This window comes from Brugia malayi (genome assembly GCF_000002995.4).
Source record: "Brugia malayi strain FR3 genome assembly, contig: Bm_v4_ChrX_scaffold_001, whole genome shotgun sequence".
Classification (NCBI taxonomy): domain Eukaryota; kingdom Metazoa; phylum Nematoda; class Chromadorea; order Rhabditida; family Onchocercidae; genus Brugia; species Brugia malayi.
This window is the reverse complement of record NW_025062479.1, coordinates 13,694,117-13,716,763: the sequence shown is the minus strand read 5'-3', so window position 1 is coordinate 13,716,763 and position 22,647 is coordinate 13,694,117. Positions and strand designations below refer to the sequence as shown.

General features: G+C 26.9%; 5 protein-coding genes across 6 annotated transcripts; 2 read left to right on the top strand and 3 right to left on the bottom strand.

The window, feature by feature from the left end:
• Positions 1-4,375: 4,375 nt before the first annotated feature.
• Positions 4,376-5,852, bottom strand: Bm9028 (Protein phosphatase inhibitor containing protein; the record flags this gene model as incomplete). The annotated part of the gene is made up of 4 exons (XM_001892763.2): positions 4,376-4,453; positions 4,828-4,948; positions 5,121-5,170; positions 5,760-5,852. 4 exons carry the CDS (start codon positions 5,850-5,852, stop codon positions 4,376-4,378), a joined length of 342 nt encoding a protein of 113 aa, XP_001892798.2.
• Positions 5,853-6,435: 583 nt separating this feature from the next.
• Positions 6,436-7,787, top strand: Bma-rpl-17 (60S ribosomal protein L17, putative; the record flags this gene model as incomplete). Its single annotated transcript, XM_001892762.2, has 3 exons — positions 6,436-6,728; positions 7,019-7,143; positions 7,645-7,787. The coding sequence occupies 3 exons, from the start codon at positions 6,436-6,438 to the stop codon at positions 7,785-7,787; spliced, it is 561 nt and encodes a 186-aa protein (XP_001892797.1).
• An 828-nt stretch (positions 7,788-8,615) lies between these two features.
• Positions 8,616-10,533, bottom strand: Bma-icd-2 (NAC domain containing protein; the record flags this gene model as incomplete). Of its 2 annotated transcripts, XM_001892761.2 has the most annotated exons (5): positions 8,616-8,714; positions 9,043-9,219; positions 9,505-9,705; positions 9,840-9,992; positions 10,489-10,533. In XM_001892761.2, the coding sequence occupies 5 exons, from the start codon at positions 10,531-10,533 to the stop codon at positions 8,616-8,618; spliced, it is 675 nt and encodes a 224-aa protein (XP_001892796.1). The 2 variants fall into 2 exon arrangements, with proteins under 2 accessions (XP_001892796.1, XP_042930701.1); XM_043074767.1 differs by lacking the exons at positions 9,505-9,705; positions 9,840-9,992; positions 10,489-10,533 and having other exon boundaries at positions 9,043-9,132.
• Positions 10,534-12,176: 1,643 nt separating this feature from the next.
• Positions 12,177-14,691, top strand: Bm4772 (uncharacterized protein; the record flags this gene model as incomplete). The annotated part of the gene is made up of 6 exons (XM_043074766.1): positions 12,177-12,286; positions 12,876-13,081; positions 13,322-13,460; positions 13,601-13,753; positions 14,006-14,159; positions 14,440-14,691. 6 exons carry the CDS (start codon positions 12,177-12,179, stop codon positions 14,689-14,691), a joined length of 1,014 nt encoding a protein of 337 aa, XP_042930700.1.
• A 4,459-nt stretch (positions 14,692-19,150) lies between these two features.
• On the bottom strand, positions 19,151-22,174 carry Bm6532 (CG7849-PB, putative; the record flags this gene model as incomplete). Its single annotated transcript, XM_001892759.2, has 6 exons — positions 19,151-19,446; positions 20,049-20,202; positions 20,331-20,455; positions 20,871-21,014; positions 21,263-21,357; positions 21,933-22,174. The coding sequence occupies 6 exons, from the start codon at positions 22,172-22,174 to the stop codon at positions 19,151-19,153; spliced, it is 1,056 nt and encodes a 351-aa protein (XP_001892794.1).
• Between the last annotated feature and the right edge of the window lie 473 nt (positions 22,175-22,647).

The following is a 22,647-nucleotide window of genomic DNA, read 5'->3' as shown; positions in this document are numbered from 1 at the left end:
GTGAAATGACGCAAGTGTATTTAATTAATTGATTTGATTTATTGTTAAAATTATAACAAAACTATATTCGATCAAAACATATTTTTAGCTTGTTAAATTTCAAATTTAAATCATATATATCATGTTCAAATTTTGTATTTTAAAATAACATTGATACACTATCAAATCTATAATGAATCGTTTCAACTATTCATTGATATATTTGATTAATATCAAATATCATAATTTATCTTCAGTATATATTTCATTTATTTTATGCCAATTTAGAATGCTGTTTTTAAAGTTACTATTTTTTTGAAACAATTTATTTAAAATGAAATCAGATTAAGCATTTTAGAAACCACTCAAGTAAATTCATATCAAAATATTTTGATAGCATAATGATACACTGCAATAAATTGTTTGAAAATTGTTTAAATTACAGTGTTCCAATTATAAATCATATTCTTTAAATAATTCAATTATTTTACCCTTTTTTCTTTGTTAAATTTTTTGAATTTCACTAATTTTTTTCTATATTTAAATCTGATCAATGAAATTAGCATATCGTTATTATGATATCAATGACTTTTTTAAGGAATAGACAAAATTAACAGAAATAAATAAATGAATTCTTTTCAAACAGCTTTGTTTGATGAATTAGTGAAAAAAAAGAAAAAAAATTGGAGATTAGTTGACTACCAGTTTTCCTTTTTTTTTTTGCTATACAAAAAACATCAAATTTCACGACATTTTCAGCAGCTCATTTCTTCTCAAACATAAAAGTATTTATTGCACAAATTGTGATTTGACGCTTTTCTCACGTAAAGTAAGTTTTATGAAATTATTTTACGTAAGAAGAAAAAAATTACACTTAATTATATAGGTTATGTGCAATATGATATTAAATAAACTACAATTTATACATATAGTTTTATAATTTTTCATTTAGTGGATTATAATTTTACAATCTCAAAATGCATATTTAAGTATTAGAATAAATTTCCAAAAATAAATATTTACTAAAATTTCATCTAAAATTTCTTCCTTCTTCTTTTTGAATTACGGAAATATTAATTATTTGTAAATATAAGCTAAACCATAATATTTTTATACTTAATTTAAAAAAAGATTTTTCTTCCTTTTGCATTAATACAAGTAATTAACAAATGAAGGCTATTTATAAATATAAACCAAACTATAATATTGTTATACTTAACTTTAAAAGAAAAAAAAAATTTTTTTTTTTCATTAATAGAAATAATCAGTAAATAAAAAAAGGAAAGAAAAACGAATTTTAATTGTTAATTCACTTTATTTCATTACCTTTTTTTCAGAAATGAATTCAAGACTACCATTAACTTCCATAGGTATTGATATTGAATCAATTATTATTGCAGTGGTCATGTTTATGACCTGTGGTCTACTAATGTTTATTTCTTGTTTTATTATTACACAAATTTATTTATGCTACAAGCATACTCATATAAGGAAGAATCGACGTATCAAACAGGAAAATGGTGAAATTCAATTTAATTCCATCAATGCTAATCCTCAATTACAGAGATCATTTTACGTGACATTTCATTAATTTCAAATAAAACAAACAAAAATTTATAAATAAATAAACATAAATGTATTTTTTTATGCATATATTTTCTTATTATGTAATAAAATAACACGGTTTAATAATCGAATGTTATTATTAATATTATTATTATTATTATACCTTTTTTCACGTATTTTATTATGCACAAAATAAAAAATGGAATGTAATAATTGAATGAAATAAAATTTGAATTTGTAGATGTAGAAAAATGGCATCAATGATAAATTAAATTTCTGAATTAATACTAAATCAATTATAAATTAAATGTATAGCATATTAATGCTAGACATTGTTAAGATTTTTCTCTAAAAACTGTCATATTCATTCATTTTATATCACTGTCATATTTGTGATAATATTTTTACCATAATTATTATTATTATTTGTATTTACAAAAAATAGCAATTACGATAACATTTCGTTTTTTAGAGAAAAAAATTTTTTTTTACTTTTTTATAAAAAAAAAATATCTTTAATTAGCATATTAAAATGATAATGAAATAAAATAAAAAATTTGGTTTTATTATACAATCATAATATTAGTAATGACTGCATAATGCAGGTTAAGGCTTTTGCAAAATAGCAACGAATTAACTATTGATCCTTTATGGTAAAATTTTACTAAAAATTTTTTCAAACATTTGAAATTGATATTTTTTCCAAATATATATGTGTGATATTAGAAGAATGATGAAAATTTTTTCTATCATTTTATTATATAAGCAAAAGCTTAATTAAGCTATGTTAGACTACTGCTTATAAATAGCTAAGATAATGTTGATTTATACTATACAATTGCTATAATTAAATTTTACAAATATTTATTATCTAACTGTTTATGAATAAAGTATAAAATAAAAAAAATATACTTTGAAATATTTTTATAAATATATTATATGAAAAAGAAAAGGTTGTCACTTGTATATGTGTCACCTATTGATAGAGAAATGAAAATGTTAAATTATGTAACGTTGTTTGTTATCGATTTATATTTTCATTTGATTGTTGTTTATGTTTTGTTGCAACTTGGAAATTGTATTTTGCAAGTTACAGTAACTTGCTATATACTTCCATTTATAAGTTGCAACTTGTTATATACTTGCATTTTGCTATATATATTGTTTACATGTAAAAAAAAGCATAATTTTACTTAGCAAATTATTATTTTTTTTTTTGTTTACAACAATATTATTGCAATTTTAATAATAATACAGTTGAGTTGCTTAGTGAAAATTTCACATTCATTGATAAAAAGAATGATAAATTATCAAATTAATAGTAAATACATTTGCATCTGTATTAAAAAAAAAAAAATATTGCATTGCTTATTGGTTTTATAAAATTCTATAAAAATTTACAAAAAACTGAGAAAAATTATTAAAAAAATGGAAAATTTACAAAAAACATAGAAATTTATTCAACAAAAAATTTTAAAATTCAGTTAAACATTTCAAAATTCTAAAATCATTAAGAAAATAGTTCTTGTCATATATAATTCATTTCAAAATTCAAATAATTTCATAATTAAAATCGCACCTAATATTTGTCATGGAAGAAAATGTTTACTTCTTACAGATTTTATATGAGAGTTAAAACTAAAAAAAAATTCACATTTGAATCAGACAATATAAAAATAAAATAACAAAATATATGATAAAAAAAATAAAAATATACATATAATATATGATAAAATAATATAATACAGTTTTTTAAAATGAAATCATAAAATTTATTGTAATGAAAAGGAAAAAAAGAAACGAATTTAATATTTGAATCATTCCTTTCAGCCATTTCATTTGCACTTTATTGCAAACAAAATTTACTGATAATTTTTTTTAAGCTTTATAATTAGGAAAGTAAGATTTACTACTCACTATTATTTGCTAATTTTAATTCATTACTCTTCGGATTTTTATCATTTTCTTTTATGACTATATAAATGCATATTTCATGCATTAAACATCTCACTTTCCTTTACAATAATTTAAAAATAAGAAAATAAGGATAACAAAGGAAGAGAGAGACAAAGAGAAGGAGAAAAAAGTTAAAAAAGAAAATCCTTATCATTTCATCAACATAATGATTTGCATAAAAATATTACATGAAATATTTGACGTTAAATAAGTTTTTTTCTTATTAAGTAATAATGAAATATTTGTTGAATTTATATTAGCACAAAAAGAAGAGTGCTTTCAAATAAAAACGATTTACACAACATAAATTTCATCATTACCATACAAGAAGTAGTAGAAAGTTTTTTAATAACCAAACAATTTATAGTTAAACTAAAAAGCAATCAAAAATTTTATAGATTATTACGAACAGCAATTTAAAGAACTGATTTTGCATAATTTTTGAATCATTCTCAGAATAAATGTTATTAAAGGGATGATATACATTACATACAAGTGAACCACAGTTAGAGAAACTTCAAACAGCTATTTTTTTTAACTCTCATCCTTCGCTCTACTTTTTTACAACAGCTATATCAATAGTTCCTTAAAGTAGTCATTAAAATAATTTCTGACATAGCATTTGATATATCACTTTTCAAAAGCTAATCATACTCTCAATTTCATCTCACACCTTAAGCAGTAATTCCAAATCACGTCCTCACAAATCAAAAAATATTTTTTGTTCGTTTTTCCGGTTCTATGAAACTTTTATAGTTGAACTGCTATAATTTCTCTTAACTAACATTAAATTTAATCCCGAAAAAGAAGAATTTGTAAATTAATAAGATGTGACCCCATTTTGGAATAGAAAAATTCTTTGTTAAAAACCAATTTATTTTCCTCCATCACCACCACCTAATGGATGAAAACGTTGCTCAACATGCCCTCGACAATGTTCCGTTTCACAATCCTAAAATATCAAACATTTGTGTTGTTCAAACATATGCACTCATGATATATATATATATATCTTTCAAAAAATATTATTTATTTATTTTGGAAAAAGTTTTTTCAATATCAATTTTTAGTGTGGCTCTCTATTAACAAAATATTCTGCGATGAGAATTTTGAAAGAGATTAATATATTGAAATGCAAAGAGAGATTAAAAACAAATATCGTTTTCAATAAATGCTATTCATACATTTACTGAGCATTTGAGAGAGGGATTCATAAATAATTTTAATTATAATAATCACTCAACCACCAAAAATAACCGTTCTTACAAATGATATTATAAATTTAAACAGCCTTACAGTAAGTAAGCAAATGTGAAAGAAACATACAGAATCAGAATCGCTGTCAGAACTTTCATTCCATTTCTTTGGTTTCTTGTAAATACAACAACATTTCGATTTATACCTACCCAAGAATTCATTATCTATTGTATCTGCAGACCAACGCACGCTATAAAGATAAATTATTTTCAACAACAAAGAATTACGTTCGTGTTGTAGATATGCTTGAAATTAAAAGCATATGACAATGAAATTGATTAAATTACCTTTTATCTATTAGTTGAATTTGATCTCAAAGTTCATTTTTGAAGCCTACTAATCTTTTGAGACAGAAAAATTACCGTGGTTCACGTGATAATTCTGGAGAGAGAGTAAGGTGTTGTACTGCAATCTAAAATAAATGTGTGTCATAAAAATGATAAAAAAGTATAAAACACAGTACTCAATTATTTCATATTAAAAATTATAAAGTGTTCTACAATAACATAACCTAGCAAAGATCAAATAATAAATCATAATCTAATAAGAACTTCAATACTCGCATTCGTCTAACTGTACCATCAGCTGTTTCAAACTATTTAGACCCGAGAAGCACAAATTTCAATCTTTTGAAAAATAATGCAAATCTTTTGAGTGATGCTTAATTACTTACTATAGTAACTTGTAATCCAACAACAACTTTAATGCAGCAAAAGAAAAAAAAAAAGACAGCAAAAATAGTGAAAAATAAAAAGACATTGCACCATCAAATAGTACCGTCTCTAAAATTATAAACTATAATTATATCAATGCAAAAAACTATAATTATGTAAATATATTTATAACATATCATGAACAGAATTACTTACATATTCCTTCAATCTTATCCCCATTCTTACAGTCTTACAAAAATTAAAAAAAAAATGTAAACTGTATGCTGATTCCACAAACACTGGAAACTTAGAATTTAATTTAGAAACAAAAGTTATGATGAAACTAACCGTTGTATTGATGGGTTCTTCGACTACTGTAGTTGTAATGGTACTATTACTTTGATGATTTATACGACTCATTTTCAATCCTATAAATTGCATTGTCTCATGAGTGTTTACATGCAATATGACAAATAAGAGAACAAAGCTTTTACACGTATCTAACTCAATTTAATCCAATCCAACACAACTAAATTCAATCCAACTCAACCAGAATTAATTCAACTTAACCAAATTCAATTCAAACCAGCCAGATTCAATTCAACTCAGCTAAATTCAATCCAACTTAACCAGATCCAATTCCGCGGAATCCATCTCAACTCAACCATTCAGTCAAGAAAATATCCATCGCTCCAAATTTAATGATCTTCACAATCAACACCAACAGAGAGACAAGAAATTGCATTCCGGGCTAGCAGAGTGATAAACATGCAAGAAGTATAGGCTGGTATATATTTAAGTGGTGGAAGAGTTTCCCGATTTCATTGCCAGCTTGTCATAGTATATGCTTTTTTTCTTTTGTAGTCAAATTAGGGATGCTTTCCGAATAGTTACATTTTGCAGTCGTTCTTTCAATTTATATGTCCGACAATGTATTATTAATATTTCTGGTTTTTTTTTCTCATTATCATGTTATAAAGAATGATTTATTATAGGTAAGTGAAGTGGGTTGTATTTAGTGGAAATGGGAAAGATACATTACTCGAAGCAACCAGAAAATAGCACAAAGTCGTGTAAAGCACGTGGTTCCGATCTTCGAGTACATTTCAAGAATACACATGAAACGGCTCAAGCTATCAAACATATGCCCCTAAAACGTGCAATACGTTTCCTGGAGAATGTGAAAGAGAAGAAAGAGATTGTTCCATTCCGGAAATTTAATCATCGTGTTGGTCGTAAAGCACAAGCGAAAGCCTGGGGACATACGCAAGGTAGATGGCCTAAGAAATCAGCTGAATTTTTGTTGCAACTTTTGAGGTTAGTAGTTTTTTTAGATCTTTTTCAGTGTTTTTTTTTTTTTTTGAAATATTTTCAGCAAGTTTATATACTCCAGTGACAGATTGTAATTCACAATTTATTTAGCTATGCGGATAAATGGTGCTTTTGAGTGAGAATCAAATTATAAAATTATCAAGCTTGGTGATGTAGATTTACTCCGAGAGTTAGATTACAATATATTACCAGGGAAAATATACTACCTATATCAACAGTTCTATATGGAAAATTGTTGTGCAGTCTTTACTCTGTTTGTAATTACTTCTTTCTAGAAATGCGGAAAGTAATGCTGAGTATAAAGGATTGGATACAGACCATCTTGTAATTGAGCACATTCAGGTGCAGCGTGCTCCAAAAGTACGTCGACGAACATATCGTGCCCATGGCAGAATCAATCGTTAGCTTTCGTTTTCTTAGATTTCAACAACTTTAATTTAGTATGGAATTTGGTTGATATATTTATCAAAAAATCTCAAAATGGCCTTTCGTAGTTATGGGCTAGTTGGTAGTAAAGGTGTTTTTGGGACTAGTTATGCAAATCTGGACTTCCAAAAAAAAAAAAAAAAAGTGAAATTTGTACGATTAAATTCTCTTTTTCCTTGCTGTTTCAGTCATTTTCCTTTTTAAAAAATAGAATAGTATTGAATGTTTTTAATATTCTCCCTCTAGTAATTGATTTCGTATTTCATGTTATCCAATGTTTATTCGCTGCGTTTTGACTGCTCTAAAATGATATCAAGTTTTGAAATGACAATGGCTGATTAAATTCAACAAAATTACTACTTACTTTAATACTCTAATATGTTATTCCAGTTAGAAAGCGGCTTTTGTAACTGATTCAGTTTAACAAATTACAAAATGACTGAGATTCATGCTTATTAAATTTGTCGATTTCCAGCGTATATGTCATCGCCATGCCATGTGGAAGTAATTTTGTCAGAGAAAGAGGAAGTGGTGACAAAGCCAACAGATGATATTGGTAAAGTGAAGAAAGAATCCAAAAAGAAGCAGCGTCGTATTTTGGCTCGTGGCGATTATTAAATCTTTCCTTTTTTTGTTCTATATTTGTTGTTATAAAAGTTAAGCATAGACAAAGCTCTTTGTTTCACATTTTTGTAGCCCAGTATGGTAAGACCACGTTTTCACAGTCGGGATGCATGATGTTCATGGGAAGTGAACTACGGCTTGTTGTCAGGTTCCATATCGAACGTTAAAATCGGAGGACACATTATGCCATAACGTTTAGGGTAAGAACTGTGTATGGTGACTTGTGATGTTAGAAAGGAAGGTCTTTATTAGCACGGAATTTCATGGACTGTATTCATTTAGATGAAATTTCAATAGGAATCTTTAATGCATATGAAGACTTCTGTGTCTGACATTTTAATGAAAGTTGGGAATTAAACGTTTGTCTTGCATTGATTTTTCTCAATACAACTGATTTCTTCCCTGCTGTGCGGATTTCGACCTCGGGTGTATTTCTCTTTTTTTCGAATGAAAATCAAATTGCGTGATTTTGGGACGCGTCTACGATTTTTTTAAAGCCTGGTCGGTATGCTAATGTTACTGTTTGCACTGCAATGGTAATGGTTAGTGACCAATTAATCCTAATTTGGTCACGCATAATCTCAAAATCAACAGTATAATTGAGGGATTTCTCCAAATGGATGGAAAAAATTACTAAATAGGAGTGTGACGTTTTTTTTTTTTTTTTTCTATAATTTTTTAAGTATCATGAAGAAGTAAAAGGAGGAATTCATTGAGATTTTATTTTCAGATTGAAAAGTATAGTTTAGAAAAGCATGGGCACAGAAGGACATTAATTATCGATTTATATTTTCATCAATACAATACCCGAACAATACCATACTACATGGTTAGCTCCATTATCGCATTGACAATATCATTGTTAGCTTCCTTCAATGCTTTGATAGCTCGATTACGTGATACATTGGCTTGGGAACATACCTGAAAATAACAGGAACAATGTTTAAGTCGAAAAAAGAATCAAAAAATTTTTTAAATCAGTATTTCATTCAAACGAATGCAAATGCATTCCTGGCTATATTCACCTCCATTTTTCTGAGTGTGAAGAAAAGCAGATACTTTTATGAACAGTATCAATGTAAAACTACAGGACCATTCGCTAAACTGAATGAATGGGCAGTCTCAATCATACATAAATTTTCGAATAGAATTCGTACTTACGAATCGGTACTTTTGAATAAGAACCTTTAAACCGCCCTGTCTGACGTACTCGATAATTCAGTTTTCAATGAATAGCAAAAAAACATACTAGTTCAATGTCTTTCTCTTCAATACCAGTTGCATCGACTTCACCATCATCACCACTTTCTTCTTCTTGTTGGGCTCGAGTAACATTCATACGTCCACCTTGACCACCTAACTGTGTATCATTTGGCTTTAGCCTTTCTGCCGCAGCAAATCGCGCATGTTCACTTAAATCCTCAATCTAGAAATCATGAGCTGTGAAAAATTTAAATCATAAAAACGGTATGAATAATGGTTTCAGACCTAGTATTTGAAACAGCTTTAAAAAAAATAAAATTGAAAACAAAGGACATACGACATTAATCAGAATATTGTCAGCTGTACAATTATGGAAGCATAGAAAGTATGCAGATCAAATCTGTACTATTTCATAGCTAAAGCACATTTGGCAGTCATGTGGAATAATTATGGAATCAAATTTAAAAATAGAGATTAAAAATCATCTTAAAGTATTTTTAAATAACACCTTAGCTTCACCAAAAACAATATAGGTATCGGAGCCGGGGCTCTTGTACACATCCGGTTTATTTATAACAAAAAGAATATTTTTTGATTTTCGAATGCAAACACGAGAGACATTGTGGACCGGTTTCAGACCCAATTTGCTGAACAATTTACGCGCCTTCTTTTCTGATCGTGACTGCTTGCTCATTTTGTCCCCAGACACCTACAAAAACATATGGAAACCGAATAAATAGATCTTAATAATTTTTCATTCTAAACTGTTTCGAAACAAATGAGTAGGGAAACGATGAGAATAAACTATAACGGCAATGTGAAAAACAAAAAAAAAAAAAAGACCTGATCAGCTAATCCGGCAGCTTCTGCAACCTTCTTCTGAGCTTCCGTAACTTCGCCCTCATTTTCATCATTTTCATTATCCGAACCCTTCAGCTCGTTTTCATCACCAGCCTCATTTCCAGAAGAACCAGAAGACGTGTCATCAGTTGCTACCTGAACCAATATGTTGTAAATGATGTGATAAATAAACTTCTAATAGCTGGTGTTAATAAGAAACTGTTTCATCATTTCACCATTACATGATAATTTAAAAAACGATATATATATAATAGGTTAGCAGCGACAAGAAGAAATAACTCACAACAATCCAAACTGTTTTTTGGACTTAATTCTAATCTCCGCATTTACGCTATCTCGTGATTATTAGCAAATGATAATTTGCATTTTCCGTTTATAGTATCAATCTACCACAATTTTTATGACAAATAAAATTAAGAAGTAAAACTGGATACTTTATTCAAATATATAGTTTTTTTTCTTTCACATCTGACTACCTCAACAGTAATATTTCAGTTATAGAAAAAATATCGTATTCAATATAATTTTAATATCTATTGTAAAATACTCAAGCTTTTACCAGGTTAACAATCTTAATAACCTATAAATTGAGGAATTTAAACTTCCGCAATTCAAACATTAAAAAGAAAACCTTCTTCTGCTCTTCGTCCTTCATTTGTACTGCAACATCAGCCATATTTCCGGTCGAATGTATAATAATTGTCTAGACTCCTGCAATTATTTCGTTATTGCAGAAGGAAGGAGAGGGAGAGAGAGAGACAATCAAATAATTATTCTTCATTAATTAGTTACTGATAATAGCTTTTTCAAACATTCAATGGCATTACCTATGTAAAATATACAAATACACATAAGAAAAATAAATTATACTGTAGTAAAGACAATTAAATATGGTCTTAAAAGCTATTAATACGACAATATCACAAAAATTTGATAAGAAACCAATCATAACTGCCTCCACACTTCGAGAAACCTCAGACAAAACTTGACCCTACTGCAACTTCCCACTACCAATTTAGAGAACATTCGTAGCAATCCCTTTGGGCTACTGTATGGTCTGTTATGTCACTTCGACTAGGTTTTATGAAAATGTTTACTACCACCTGATTAATGACCTTATTAGCCTAACATTGCTCCATTGTTAAATCCGGTAGAAATCAATGATAGTTCCATTAAAGTTTTATAAAAATTTTCATTTCTTCTTTAAACCGTTAATTTTAATTTCATCGATTTCACAAAAGTATTTCTTACTATCAAATATTATGATAAGACACTGGTAATGTCCAATTATTTTAGATAACTTTTAATTCTAGAAATAGAAATTTCAGTATAAAATCATTTTTACAGATCTTCCATAATTTTTCTACATTGAGTTCTGGCATCATTAAGAATTTATGTTAATGTAATGATTACGTTTCATTTTGCTATATCTAACCTTGATGTTTTTTTTTACTGTGTTCAAGAATAATAACTTTATGTGAATAATAGTAATATTAGTAACTTTATACCTAATTTATTATCATGTAATTGCTTTAGTTAGATCTCTCTATTTATTAGTATAAAATGTAATTCTACTTTTGTGCCAACAGTTATAAATCATTAATGAATCATCACTGATTTTAGGAAACATGATGGTCGAATAAATAAAAGAGAGGAAAAATTTATAAATAATCATTCAATTTGATGATGGATGATTATGCGATAATTCATGAATTACACGTGTGCATTCCTTCTCAATCCATTAGTTTGATATGTTTATCGAACGATTTTGTTTCCTTGTAATAGCATTTATTTTCAACGATTGCTCATTATTGATGCGTCATAATTATAAGGATGATTTAATCATTTTTTTTTTTTTTAAAAAAATTAGGAATGTGGAATGTTTTTCGTATTTTTTTAAGAAAAAAACTTGTTTTTGTGTTATTTATGTTTTTGATTGACGAAACGGTGTTGGTATTGTTTTTGTTTTTTATTCTGAACATTTTTACCCAGCTGCTTATGTAATCAAAATTGTTTACCACGGACATGTCAGTAGTGATTAACAGTTTTAATAGATTAGTTCACAATTATTCGCAGTTAATTTTTTCTTTCGTTAAGATTTTTATAATTATAATGTAATTTTAACTTAAAATTTTTGTAATATTCATGTGCATTTAAAATTAATTGTTTAGTGTGGATGAAAGTGTTGACAGGTTGCGTTTTCACGCCTCCCTTTTTTCTTTTTTTTTTGTTTTGTTTTTCTTCTAGTGTCCTTTGGTTGTTAAATCATTTTTCAGGTAATATTGGTGTAGATCAAGTGCGGTTCAGGCGAACGGAGTAATGTTTTGGGATGAAAAGTATTGGCTTCCACGAGGTTTCACCTGGAATGACCTTAAATCTAATGATACTGTTCATTATCCGGATATTTGGCAATTAACTTATGCTATGAAGTTTGCTTTTGAATTTTCTAAATACAATAAAGTTTGCTTTAAAATTCTTTAATATAACATAAGCATGTAATACTCAAGAAAGAAAAAAAAAAAAACCTGCTGTCCATTTGTTTTTCTTCATCTGCTGTTCGAACTAATTGACTTATGTCCGTCGAACTTCCTACACTTTTTGCTCTTAAATGCTTTAATAATATTGAAGTCGTATCTCTCGTAAATCTCGAAACCGTAAATCGTACTCACGTTTAGTTTGAAAAAGAAGTCTTAAAACGACTTTTATTAATAATATTAGATCCTGTCAAAGCTAACGACTTCACTTTGATAACTAAAGATTTTCGTAATCTTATTATATTTGAAGTTTAAAGGCTGTTGTTAAGATTCTACCAGTTTTTTCTTTTCTTTAGTGTAAAGAAATCAATGGAAGAATTTTCTTAATTTAATACCTGTTTATGCAAAGACAACATACGCTATTAACAAATTTCATTTGCGGTATCAAATTTAGTGATTTTTTCACTATAATGGTCATTTCAACTTACACTCTGACCACTCTCTACATCTTATTCTAGCAGTTTACAAACAATAAAATTTTCAGATATAGTGTATTACTGTTATTGCTTAGATTTGCTGTTGAATGCTTCGTATTTTTACCAATTGGTTGTTTATTTGGTATGATTAAAGAACCATTTGGGTTACGTATCAAAGCACATCTAAATTTTTGTCAAGCTAATAAAGGAAAATTCAAACGGGTATCAGAATCTGCGTGGCGATTTCTGTTTTACTTATGTATTTGGTTATACGGCATGTCTTTTTTTTCCTTCTATTATTTTTTTTTTATTTTGTCTTTTGCATTTACTTGCGCTGTAATAACACCATATACAACTGTGGGAAAGAAAAAATGGATTATTTTCTTATTTTGAAAACGAATTTGTTGGTTACTTATTTTACCAATTTGTAATTTCATATTCTTGTTTTGAATATTAGCGTTTTATCTTAATCCATATATTATGCAATTATATACAGTTTAGATTTTCTTTTTAGGTCTCTATGTTTTATCTGATCAGCCTCAGCTTTATGATGTCGCGGAATGTTGGCGTTATTGGCCTCGTCATCCGTTGACGAATAACGTTTGGTGGTACTACGTAATTGAAACATCATTTTACTGTTCACTTATTATAAGGTAAAAGTTTAATTATTAGCAGCTTAATCATGATAAACACTTATTTTGCATTTTCATACTACCTTAATAATGGCTTCTGAATTGGAAATATATTCACCAAAATGTTTTTTAAAAAATATCTTCGTACTATCTATTTTTAGTTCAGTATTATTTGACATTCGAAGAGCTGATTTTATTCAGATGACATTTCATCATATAATCACCATTCTACTTCTTACATTAAGTTTTGTAATGAATATGGTTCGAATTGGTACACTGATTCTTTTTAGCCATGATATCGCTGATGTTTTTCTGTAAGTTTTTATTTATTCACAAAATTTACTTAATGATTATTTATCGGTAATAATGACAACTAAGGGATGATCGACTACCAATACGCGATGTAATTTGCAATGCTAGGTTATATTCTAATGACTATACTTGATTTTTATTAATCATATCTTAAAAACTTGAGTTCATGAAAGTAATTAAGTTTTAACTCTCTTCAGGATAAGGATTCACTCATCAACTAATATTTCTTAAGCAGCTTAGCACTTTTTTTTTAGTGAATTGGGTAAACTTTGTCGATATGCTGGTTGGAAAACGGTTTTAACATGTGTTTTTGCAACATTCATGACGGTATGGATTGTCACACGGCTCATTTACTTTCCGTTTTTCATTATTCGATCGGTATTATTCGACGCTCCTGCTTTAATACAGGTAAAAATAATTACTTTTTTTTAATGTTATTGATTCTATAAGTAGTTTATTTCATGTATTTGCACATAAATTTAGTCTCTATTTGATTTTTTTTTTGTCAAACAGAATGCAAAATTTTCATATATTTTCTTGACACACAAATTTTTCGGTAACAAATGAAGAATTATAGTGTGATTTGTCATAACCATTGTGTTAATAAAATATTTCAAATATAGTAATAATCATGTGGTAAACTTAAATAAATTCGAAATGATATTTGCACAATGATTAAACTTTTCAGGCAGATTATCGATGGGAAAATATACGACAACCTCCAATAGTCCCACGATTATTTGCTCTGATGTTGCTCTCTTTACTGATTTTACACATTTATTGGACAATTATAATCATGAAAATAGCACTTAAATCAGTAAAAGGTAATATTGATGATATCAGGGAGGAATCAGATAATGAAATATCCTCTGCAGCATCATCTGAAAATATCGATGCAATCGTAAAGAATAATACAAAAAGGACGAAGAAAATAGAGTAATTGCTATTTACTGGTAATAATTCCAAATGAAAGAAGCCTTATAAATACGAATTTATGATTTTAGTTTGTCTTTTCTTTTTTTTTCTCTTTTTTTTTTTTGAAGTGATTACTTATATTTAGATGTCTAGTAAGAATTTGTAGTATATTAGCTTTTTTTAAATTTCAAAAATTTTCAGTCCAGTGATGACTTGATTTTATTGTTTTTCCAGTTCTTCTCTTCTGTATTTTTTTTCAAAATAGTGTGCGGAGACTTTCTTCATTCATTTTAGCATCAATTAGAAATACAAAAGATAGTTTGGATTATTTAACTATTACATCTAAAATAATTTGCAAATTAATTACATTAGCTAATAGAGGTTACCAAAATTTTTATTCCCTCAACTTATGTTCACTAAAATTTAACGTAGTACATTTTGTATCTTCTGTCTCTATTGTATTTATAAAGTAAATTTTAATAAGTTAGCATTGTATAATTTACGCAATATTCTAAAACTAAAATCCTTAAAGTTGCTTAAAAATCGATTAATAACTATTTTGTGGTGATGTTTTTTCTTTTTTTTTATAATCAGTAAAAACTCTAAAATACTACCTTCTGTTTATGCTTTTTTTTTTTTTTTTTTCTGTATGCTTTAATTGTCAGCACTTTGAACGAATATTTTTAGGTGTCTTATTGTAAATGTTGCTTTTGGTGCTGCATTCTATGAATGTTTGTGCATCTGCCACTTATTGTTTTCTCAATAGTTATTTTTTACTCTAAACATATCCATAGAGTTTTAGCATATAATTTTTAAGCATCACTTTATTATTATTAAAAAAATAGCTTTAAGATATTTGCACAAAAATAAGATAATCAAAATTATTTCTAAAGCATTTTTAGATTTTTATATGGCTCTATCATTTCATCTAAAATTTCTTTTTTTTTTTTTCTGGAAGATGTTCATGTTTCAAAATTTATGCAATTTATCCCTCCTAATTTATTGATCGGTTTAGTTTCGATCACAATATTTGATCCAAGATTTTACTTAATATTTAACTCAGTGCTAAGGTTGATTAGAATAATAGACATTAGGTCATGCTTCCGACCATATTATGTCTTTTTTTTTTCTTTTTTATCTTAGAATTAGTCAGCAAAGAGAATTTGTTTTTTCATTGTCACTAATTTTTTTTTTTTTTTTTTTTCAGAAAAAACTATGTTTCATTTTGGTCTTAAGCGTTTTTTTAATGTGTAATTTTTTACTGTTCCTATAATTTTTGTCAATTCTTTTGCCATTCATTGAATTCGTTTGTATTCATTTTCCTTCTTTTTTTCTATTTCTTTGTCTTGGCTTCAATTTCATTTTGAATTGGGGAAACAAATATTCAGAAGAAAACCACTAGTCCATAGACCAGTTATAATGTATTATTAAAATGTATCAACCTAAAATTAATTTAGGTCTATAAATTACTTTTTTTATTACTGTTCTTTTGCTAAGTATTAAAAAAAAGGGAATATTTTTTTTTTTTAATTTATTTTAGTATTTGTACAATTATGAATTAATGAACTGTAAAAAAAAGTGAAATTAAGCATGCTAAGTTGTAGTGCTCCTCTTTAATTTGTTAAAATTTAAATTTATAAGATTTACAAATTTCAAATAAACTAAGCTAATATTACCTTAAATAAAGCTTCATAATATGGTCTGTGTTGTTGCTTTTGAGGTAATTTCTAATGATGTTGCTTTTTCTCTTTGAATGTATTCGTTTTAATTAAACTTTGCTTTTTTCTTCTCTTTTTTTGCTTTTATTGTTTGAGGTAATCAATTTAAAAAATTTGTTACTGTCTTGCTCAAAAAAAAAGAAGAAAAAAACTTTCAGTTAAATTGCTTTCTCTACTATTATATATTTCAAGTTAAACTTGCCTCTTGCATTCTTTATAGTTTAAATTCCATTTTCTAAAAGCCCCAATTTGTGTGTCATTTTAAGAATAATGGTAAATCCATTCATTCATTTTTCCTCTTGTTTTTCTTGTTGAATATTATATTCCTATGATTATGATTTTCGTTATTTTTGTAGTTCAATCATTTACATTCAGTATTTATATTAACATAACTCGAATTTGTTTTCATTCCCTAAATGTTACACTAGTTCAATCATTTTTTTTTGCTTTGAAATTCTATCAGTGTCAAATTTGCATATTCCTTTTTGTGATTGCTCAGAATTTAATTAATAAAATCTTATCACTATTCATCTTTACTGTTGTTTCCTGAAGTTTTAAAGATTGAAAAGATTTCTTTATTATTATCTAATAATTACTACAATTTTTTGATCAAATAATTGTATTTATTTTCTTTTGATTTTAGTAACATGAAGTAAGGATCATTCATTTTTCATTGTTATTTTTTTCTAAAATATGAAATGTTTTTTACATTGGTGGAAATTTTATAAAAAGTCAGAATATAATTTTGGTAACATTTGAAAGTGTAACTTCTGATTTGATTTGATTATTATGAGGACAGTAAATTGCAGTTAAAGTTTAATATATTTAATTTCAAATTTTATTTGCCATAATTATGAGTGAGCTTTCAAAATATTTCAGTACAATCTATTTTGTACTGTTCAAATTGAAATTTAACATACATTAATATTCATTATTCACAGAATATATACACACACCAGCAACAATATCAAATGTTTTTATTGAAATAGTTACAACGAATGGGAAAGAAGAAACGAATAATATCTGTTAAATTAAAAAAAAAAAAAAAACTTGTTTAAAATTTAGTTAATTGAAACCAATCAAATTAACAAATCATTTTTCTTCCCCTTAATCTGTCGTCATACTACCTCTTTCCACTACAATTTTTTTTTATTGACGACTATCCGTACTGTAATATCTTTTTTTCTGGAAATGATACTAACTGTCAACATAAGATCTCCCTTTGTTACTTTTTTTTTCCACTAAATTAATAGGCAAATTTTAATTTATTTTAAAATATGTTTGGAATTTGTTTATAATTCCAGAAAAAGTAGAAGTAAAGAAAAGATGCAACAAATTTTTGTGCCATAAGTTCTTTTTAAGGAAAGCATGCTTCTAGAGAAAAAAGCAAAAAGTTCTCCATTCTAAGCTAATTATGTAAATAGAGGGATATAAAAAGTAAACATTTGAATGACACAAATCCGATTACTTGAAAAATATACCGAAATTAAAATCGATATTTGAAAGTCAACAGTAATTTAATTTATTTCAATTGATAATTCATAGAAAGCAGGCTGCTAATGGAAGACTAAAATGTATTTGAAAATATTTTGCATGAATAAATGAATATAAATGTTAGGAATTTTCTTTTTTATGTACTTACAAATGGTATGTTGTGTTTTTTTTTAAGTTTCAAAAAAAAAAAATAATGGCAATTTTTTAAAATTATTCGTTTTAAAACAAAGTAAATACCGTATTATATCATCTTGACTTTGTTCAAAAAGTTTTTTTTTAAAACAAAAAAAAAAAATGATATAAAAGATTCTGAATAGTTTTCTGTTGATACATTCAGTAATTATTACTTCTACACTGATCATATTTTAAAATTGTGGAAAAATTTCACTGCTTCAAGATTTCACTTCGTCTTCCTTTTCTGCTAACATTTTCGATCGTTTCTTGATGATAATGATAATCATTTAATAATAATATAACCATAGAAGAAAAAAAAAAAGCTTGAGGTTAATTTTCAAAATGTTGTAAGATGATTATCGTATGTATTTATTGTTTATGAGTTAAAATTAGCGCTGTGCATATGGGTGATAGAGGTAATTTTATAGAATTCAAATACTGAAAGCATAAAAAGATTCAAGTAACAATTTTTTGTATCTATAAAATTCAATATTTAATTGGCAAGTAAAGCTGTATTCATAATAAGTGATAATCCAAAACAATCCACAAATTAGACAATATTTGACTGAATAATTTTTAGCAAAAATTAATTCCATTTAAAATAGCAATTATTTATGCCAGTGATATGCGTAATCAACAATAAGAATAGCATCTTTATTCAATATACCTAAAATTTTAGAAATCCAAATAATATTTGCCTAGATGTGAACATTTCTCACCTATTTTAAAATTCAAATAAACTATGTGCTTTTTAATTAGTAAAGGAAAACAGTAAGATATAATTGGTCTCAAAAAAGTGTACTCACTTCAATAAAACTTTATTTATATGATTATAAAAAACATATCATAAGTCGTAGTTTATAACGTTTCAAAAATTTCATACGATCATTATTAAAAACAATGAGAAAATTTATGCATTACAATATGATCATCGGAATATATTAGCTATATAAACAAAATTAACAAAAAAGAAAAAAATGAACTTAACAAATAAATGTAAAATTAAGATAAATTGTAAATAAACTAAATAGCATTGTAATTAGTAATAACTTAATATAACATTTCATACATTTTATAACAAAAAAAAAAAAAAAAAAATTACTCATAAGTTCTACCCCATGGAATTCGTAAACAGTCATCGATAGTTTCATTTTCCTCTTCATCATCAAGCGTTTCGATAAATTCATCATTGAGTATATCATCAACAGATGACTGAGCTGTAGCTTTTACAATCCCTTTATCTGGTGTTTTCTCATCATATTTGATAATTTTTTCACAAAGTTGCATATTTCTTAAAATATTTTTCAGTGTAAAATGCTTATCCAGTAATGAATGCGTACAATTAAATGGTCCTAATTGTATTCGTAATAACTGACGACATGATGCCACAGAACCTTAATTAATAATATCTTTGTTAGAAACAATTGTTTCTTTTTTTTTTTTTTTTTTTTTTTTTTTTTTGTAAATTTTGACTGTTTAAAGTTAAAAAGGGAAAAAAAAACAGCAAGAATATTGAATTATAAATTTTGATCATAATGCAGAAATGATTGTTTTAAATATTAACTAACATATATCTTCAACTAACATATATACCATGTTTAAATATCAATTTAAATTATTAGCTATTATGTTTAAATACATGTTTAAATATTAACTAATATAATGTTTAAATATTAAATAACATAAAAAGTAAATAGAAAATGTAACATATTGCTTAATGAAATCCGTACATCTTAATTTACGCATATATAAAAGAAAAATTTTAAATTTGACGTCAAGTAATAATGATTAATAGGCTCATTAAAAGATACTCTACATTTGATAGCTAAAGAATCTAGTGGTAATTAAAAGTTAATGTTTCTGTAACTTCAAATCACTTAATCTGACCAACAAAACAAAGTGACAAAAATAAAATTACTTTTAATGCTTCTGTAAATCAATTAAATGAAATTAGCAGAATTCTTTTTAAAAATTCAGAAAGGAAAAACAAATTTACCTAGAGATAATGCAATTTCATTAATGAAATCCTGTAAAAAATTGTCGTCTTTGCAAACACAGTGCAAATTGATTGTAAAATGTGGCAAATTAAAGTATATCAATTTGATAAAATATATTACAGGTGCACCAAGAACTTTAGGCCTTGGTAAACCCTAAAAAAACATATGATTTCATTTTCATTTTTTTTTTTTTTTTTTTTTTTTTCATAAGAACTGCAACAGGAAGCAAAAAGAGATTGAACAAAACAAAATTTGATAAATTACGAAAAAAAAAAAATCACCTTTCGAGCCAATTCAAATGCTTCTTGGCTTTCTAAATCTACATTTGCTAGCTCAAAAGCTAACTTTTTGTAATGAGCTTGTAATCGCATTAGAAATCTTGACATGTGTTGATGAGTAATATGCTCTAAAATAGGTCAAAATTTAAAGGTAAATATTTTTCAAACCTAATCCAACAGAGGTAAGCAGTAATTTTTCCTGAAATTGAAAATGTTCACCCTTAATAAGTCATTGCGACATAATATGTGTCACAAACGTCTGCATCGTCACACACAATTTTCCAAAAAAAAAAAAAAAAAAGCTCAAAATGTAATTTATCGTTTTATCTATTTTACTAATCTACCAATAGCTAATTACTTTACAAATAAGCACTGACGATAGCTAATTACTCTACAAATAAGCACTAACGATAGCTTATTACCTACAAATAAGCACTGACGATAGCTTATTACTTTATAAACAAGCATTAACGCTTTTTTAGGAATAATTTATAATATTTTTGGGAATAAAAAAACTACAAAAAATGCATTAAGAAACCCGACCATAGTCACATTCCCGATTTACTTTTCCTCGAATCTTATTTTGAACTGTTCCACGACCTAGTTGACCTTTCAAAACATATTCGTTCACCCAAATACGATCACGTAAGCTTTCTAACATATCGCGGCCGTCATTAATGCCAAACACTGCAAAACATATTAGGTAGGAATAAAAAAAAAAGCAAAATGAATCAGGCTATGATAGTTCATTGATATATCAAACAGTAATTAAAAAAAAAATTAACTCTATCTCTTATCCATTAACTTTCAACATGCTTAATGTTTATCGTGAAAAATTTAATTTCTTTATAACAAGTAAAATATAGCTATTAGAAACTTCCAGAGATATTCGCAATTTTCAATTTACTAAGGATGTAAAAGAAATAAAAGCATACAGCATAGACCAGAACTTGCAGGTTGCTGATAATCTAACTCTTCAATTTGAATATCCTCTTTTCGAAATGGTTTCCCAACAACAAGAGGATGAAAGCTGAAACAATATTAAAAATGTAATATGTAAGCATACTACAATTGTCATAAATTTCAAAGATAATATTAAGAACTGAAGCAATTTCATTTAACATATTTTATTCATATACATACAACTAATATCATTTGATAAAGTTTAATCAGCTGAAACAAATTAATAATATTGTGAAAGCAAAACAAAAATAATGAGATTTTGATATAAAATGGAATATGTTTTTGAATGTATTAGCGTGTAAACTTGTTTCAATTTTGTCAATTTCCATCAAATTTTAAATACACAATTTTTTATTATTACTTACTAAGAATATAAAAATCCATAATAAACATGAGATAGTGCAATTAAATTGAGTCATATTTTAAATTATAACAATTTATAACGAATAACTCATAAAACGAGTGAGTGATAATCGGACCTGATAAATTTTTTATAACATTATTAATGATGAAAGAAAATAAATTACAGAATGCAAATAATTAAATATAGCTTTAATAAATTATTTAATTATCTATATGAAAACATTTAATAATTATATTTACTAATTTAAATAAACGAACAAAATGTTTTCCTTCACTTACTCATAATTTGGTTGTTTTCGTAAGCCAACAATAATAGGTGCCTGTGATATTGGATGAGGCTCAACAACTGGCATTTCAATTTCCGGTATTTCTATTGGTAAGCAACGCTTGTTGGCATCTTCACAAATTGCATTGATAAGACGTAATCTCAACGCCGTAAGTGACATGTCACGTGGTTTATGTACACAGACAATACCATGTAGTGATCTCCAGATATCAGTTACTGTTGCACCTACGCGCATTTTACAAGCGTGGAATTATAGGCCACAACCCCACGAACAGCTTTCCTCAACTATAATTTCTTTCTCACTTTTTTTGATCGCTTTCTTAACAGTTACCAATTGTATATAAATGTATGGAATGCAAAAGTTATTCGCAAGAAAATCACGGCAACATATAAGGTACCATCACGATTATTGGGAGGAATCGCACCGAATAAGTGGATGAAAACTCCGAATATCTTAAGAAATACACCACACTGCAAACTCCACTATTCCATTAATTGCAATATGCAACTCTTATGGTACTTCTGTTTTGATTTTCCTATTTTCATAAACACTAACATGTTTTTATTCAGCCTAGAAGGCGCAACTCCTCGGAATTAAATATACTAGTGGTAGGACAAAGCTATAAAACTGTATGAAGCAGAAATTTCAAACATGTATTTTAATCACGAATTGAACAGTACAATTAAATCACATAAGTGTCAACAAAA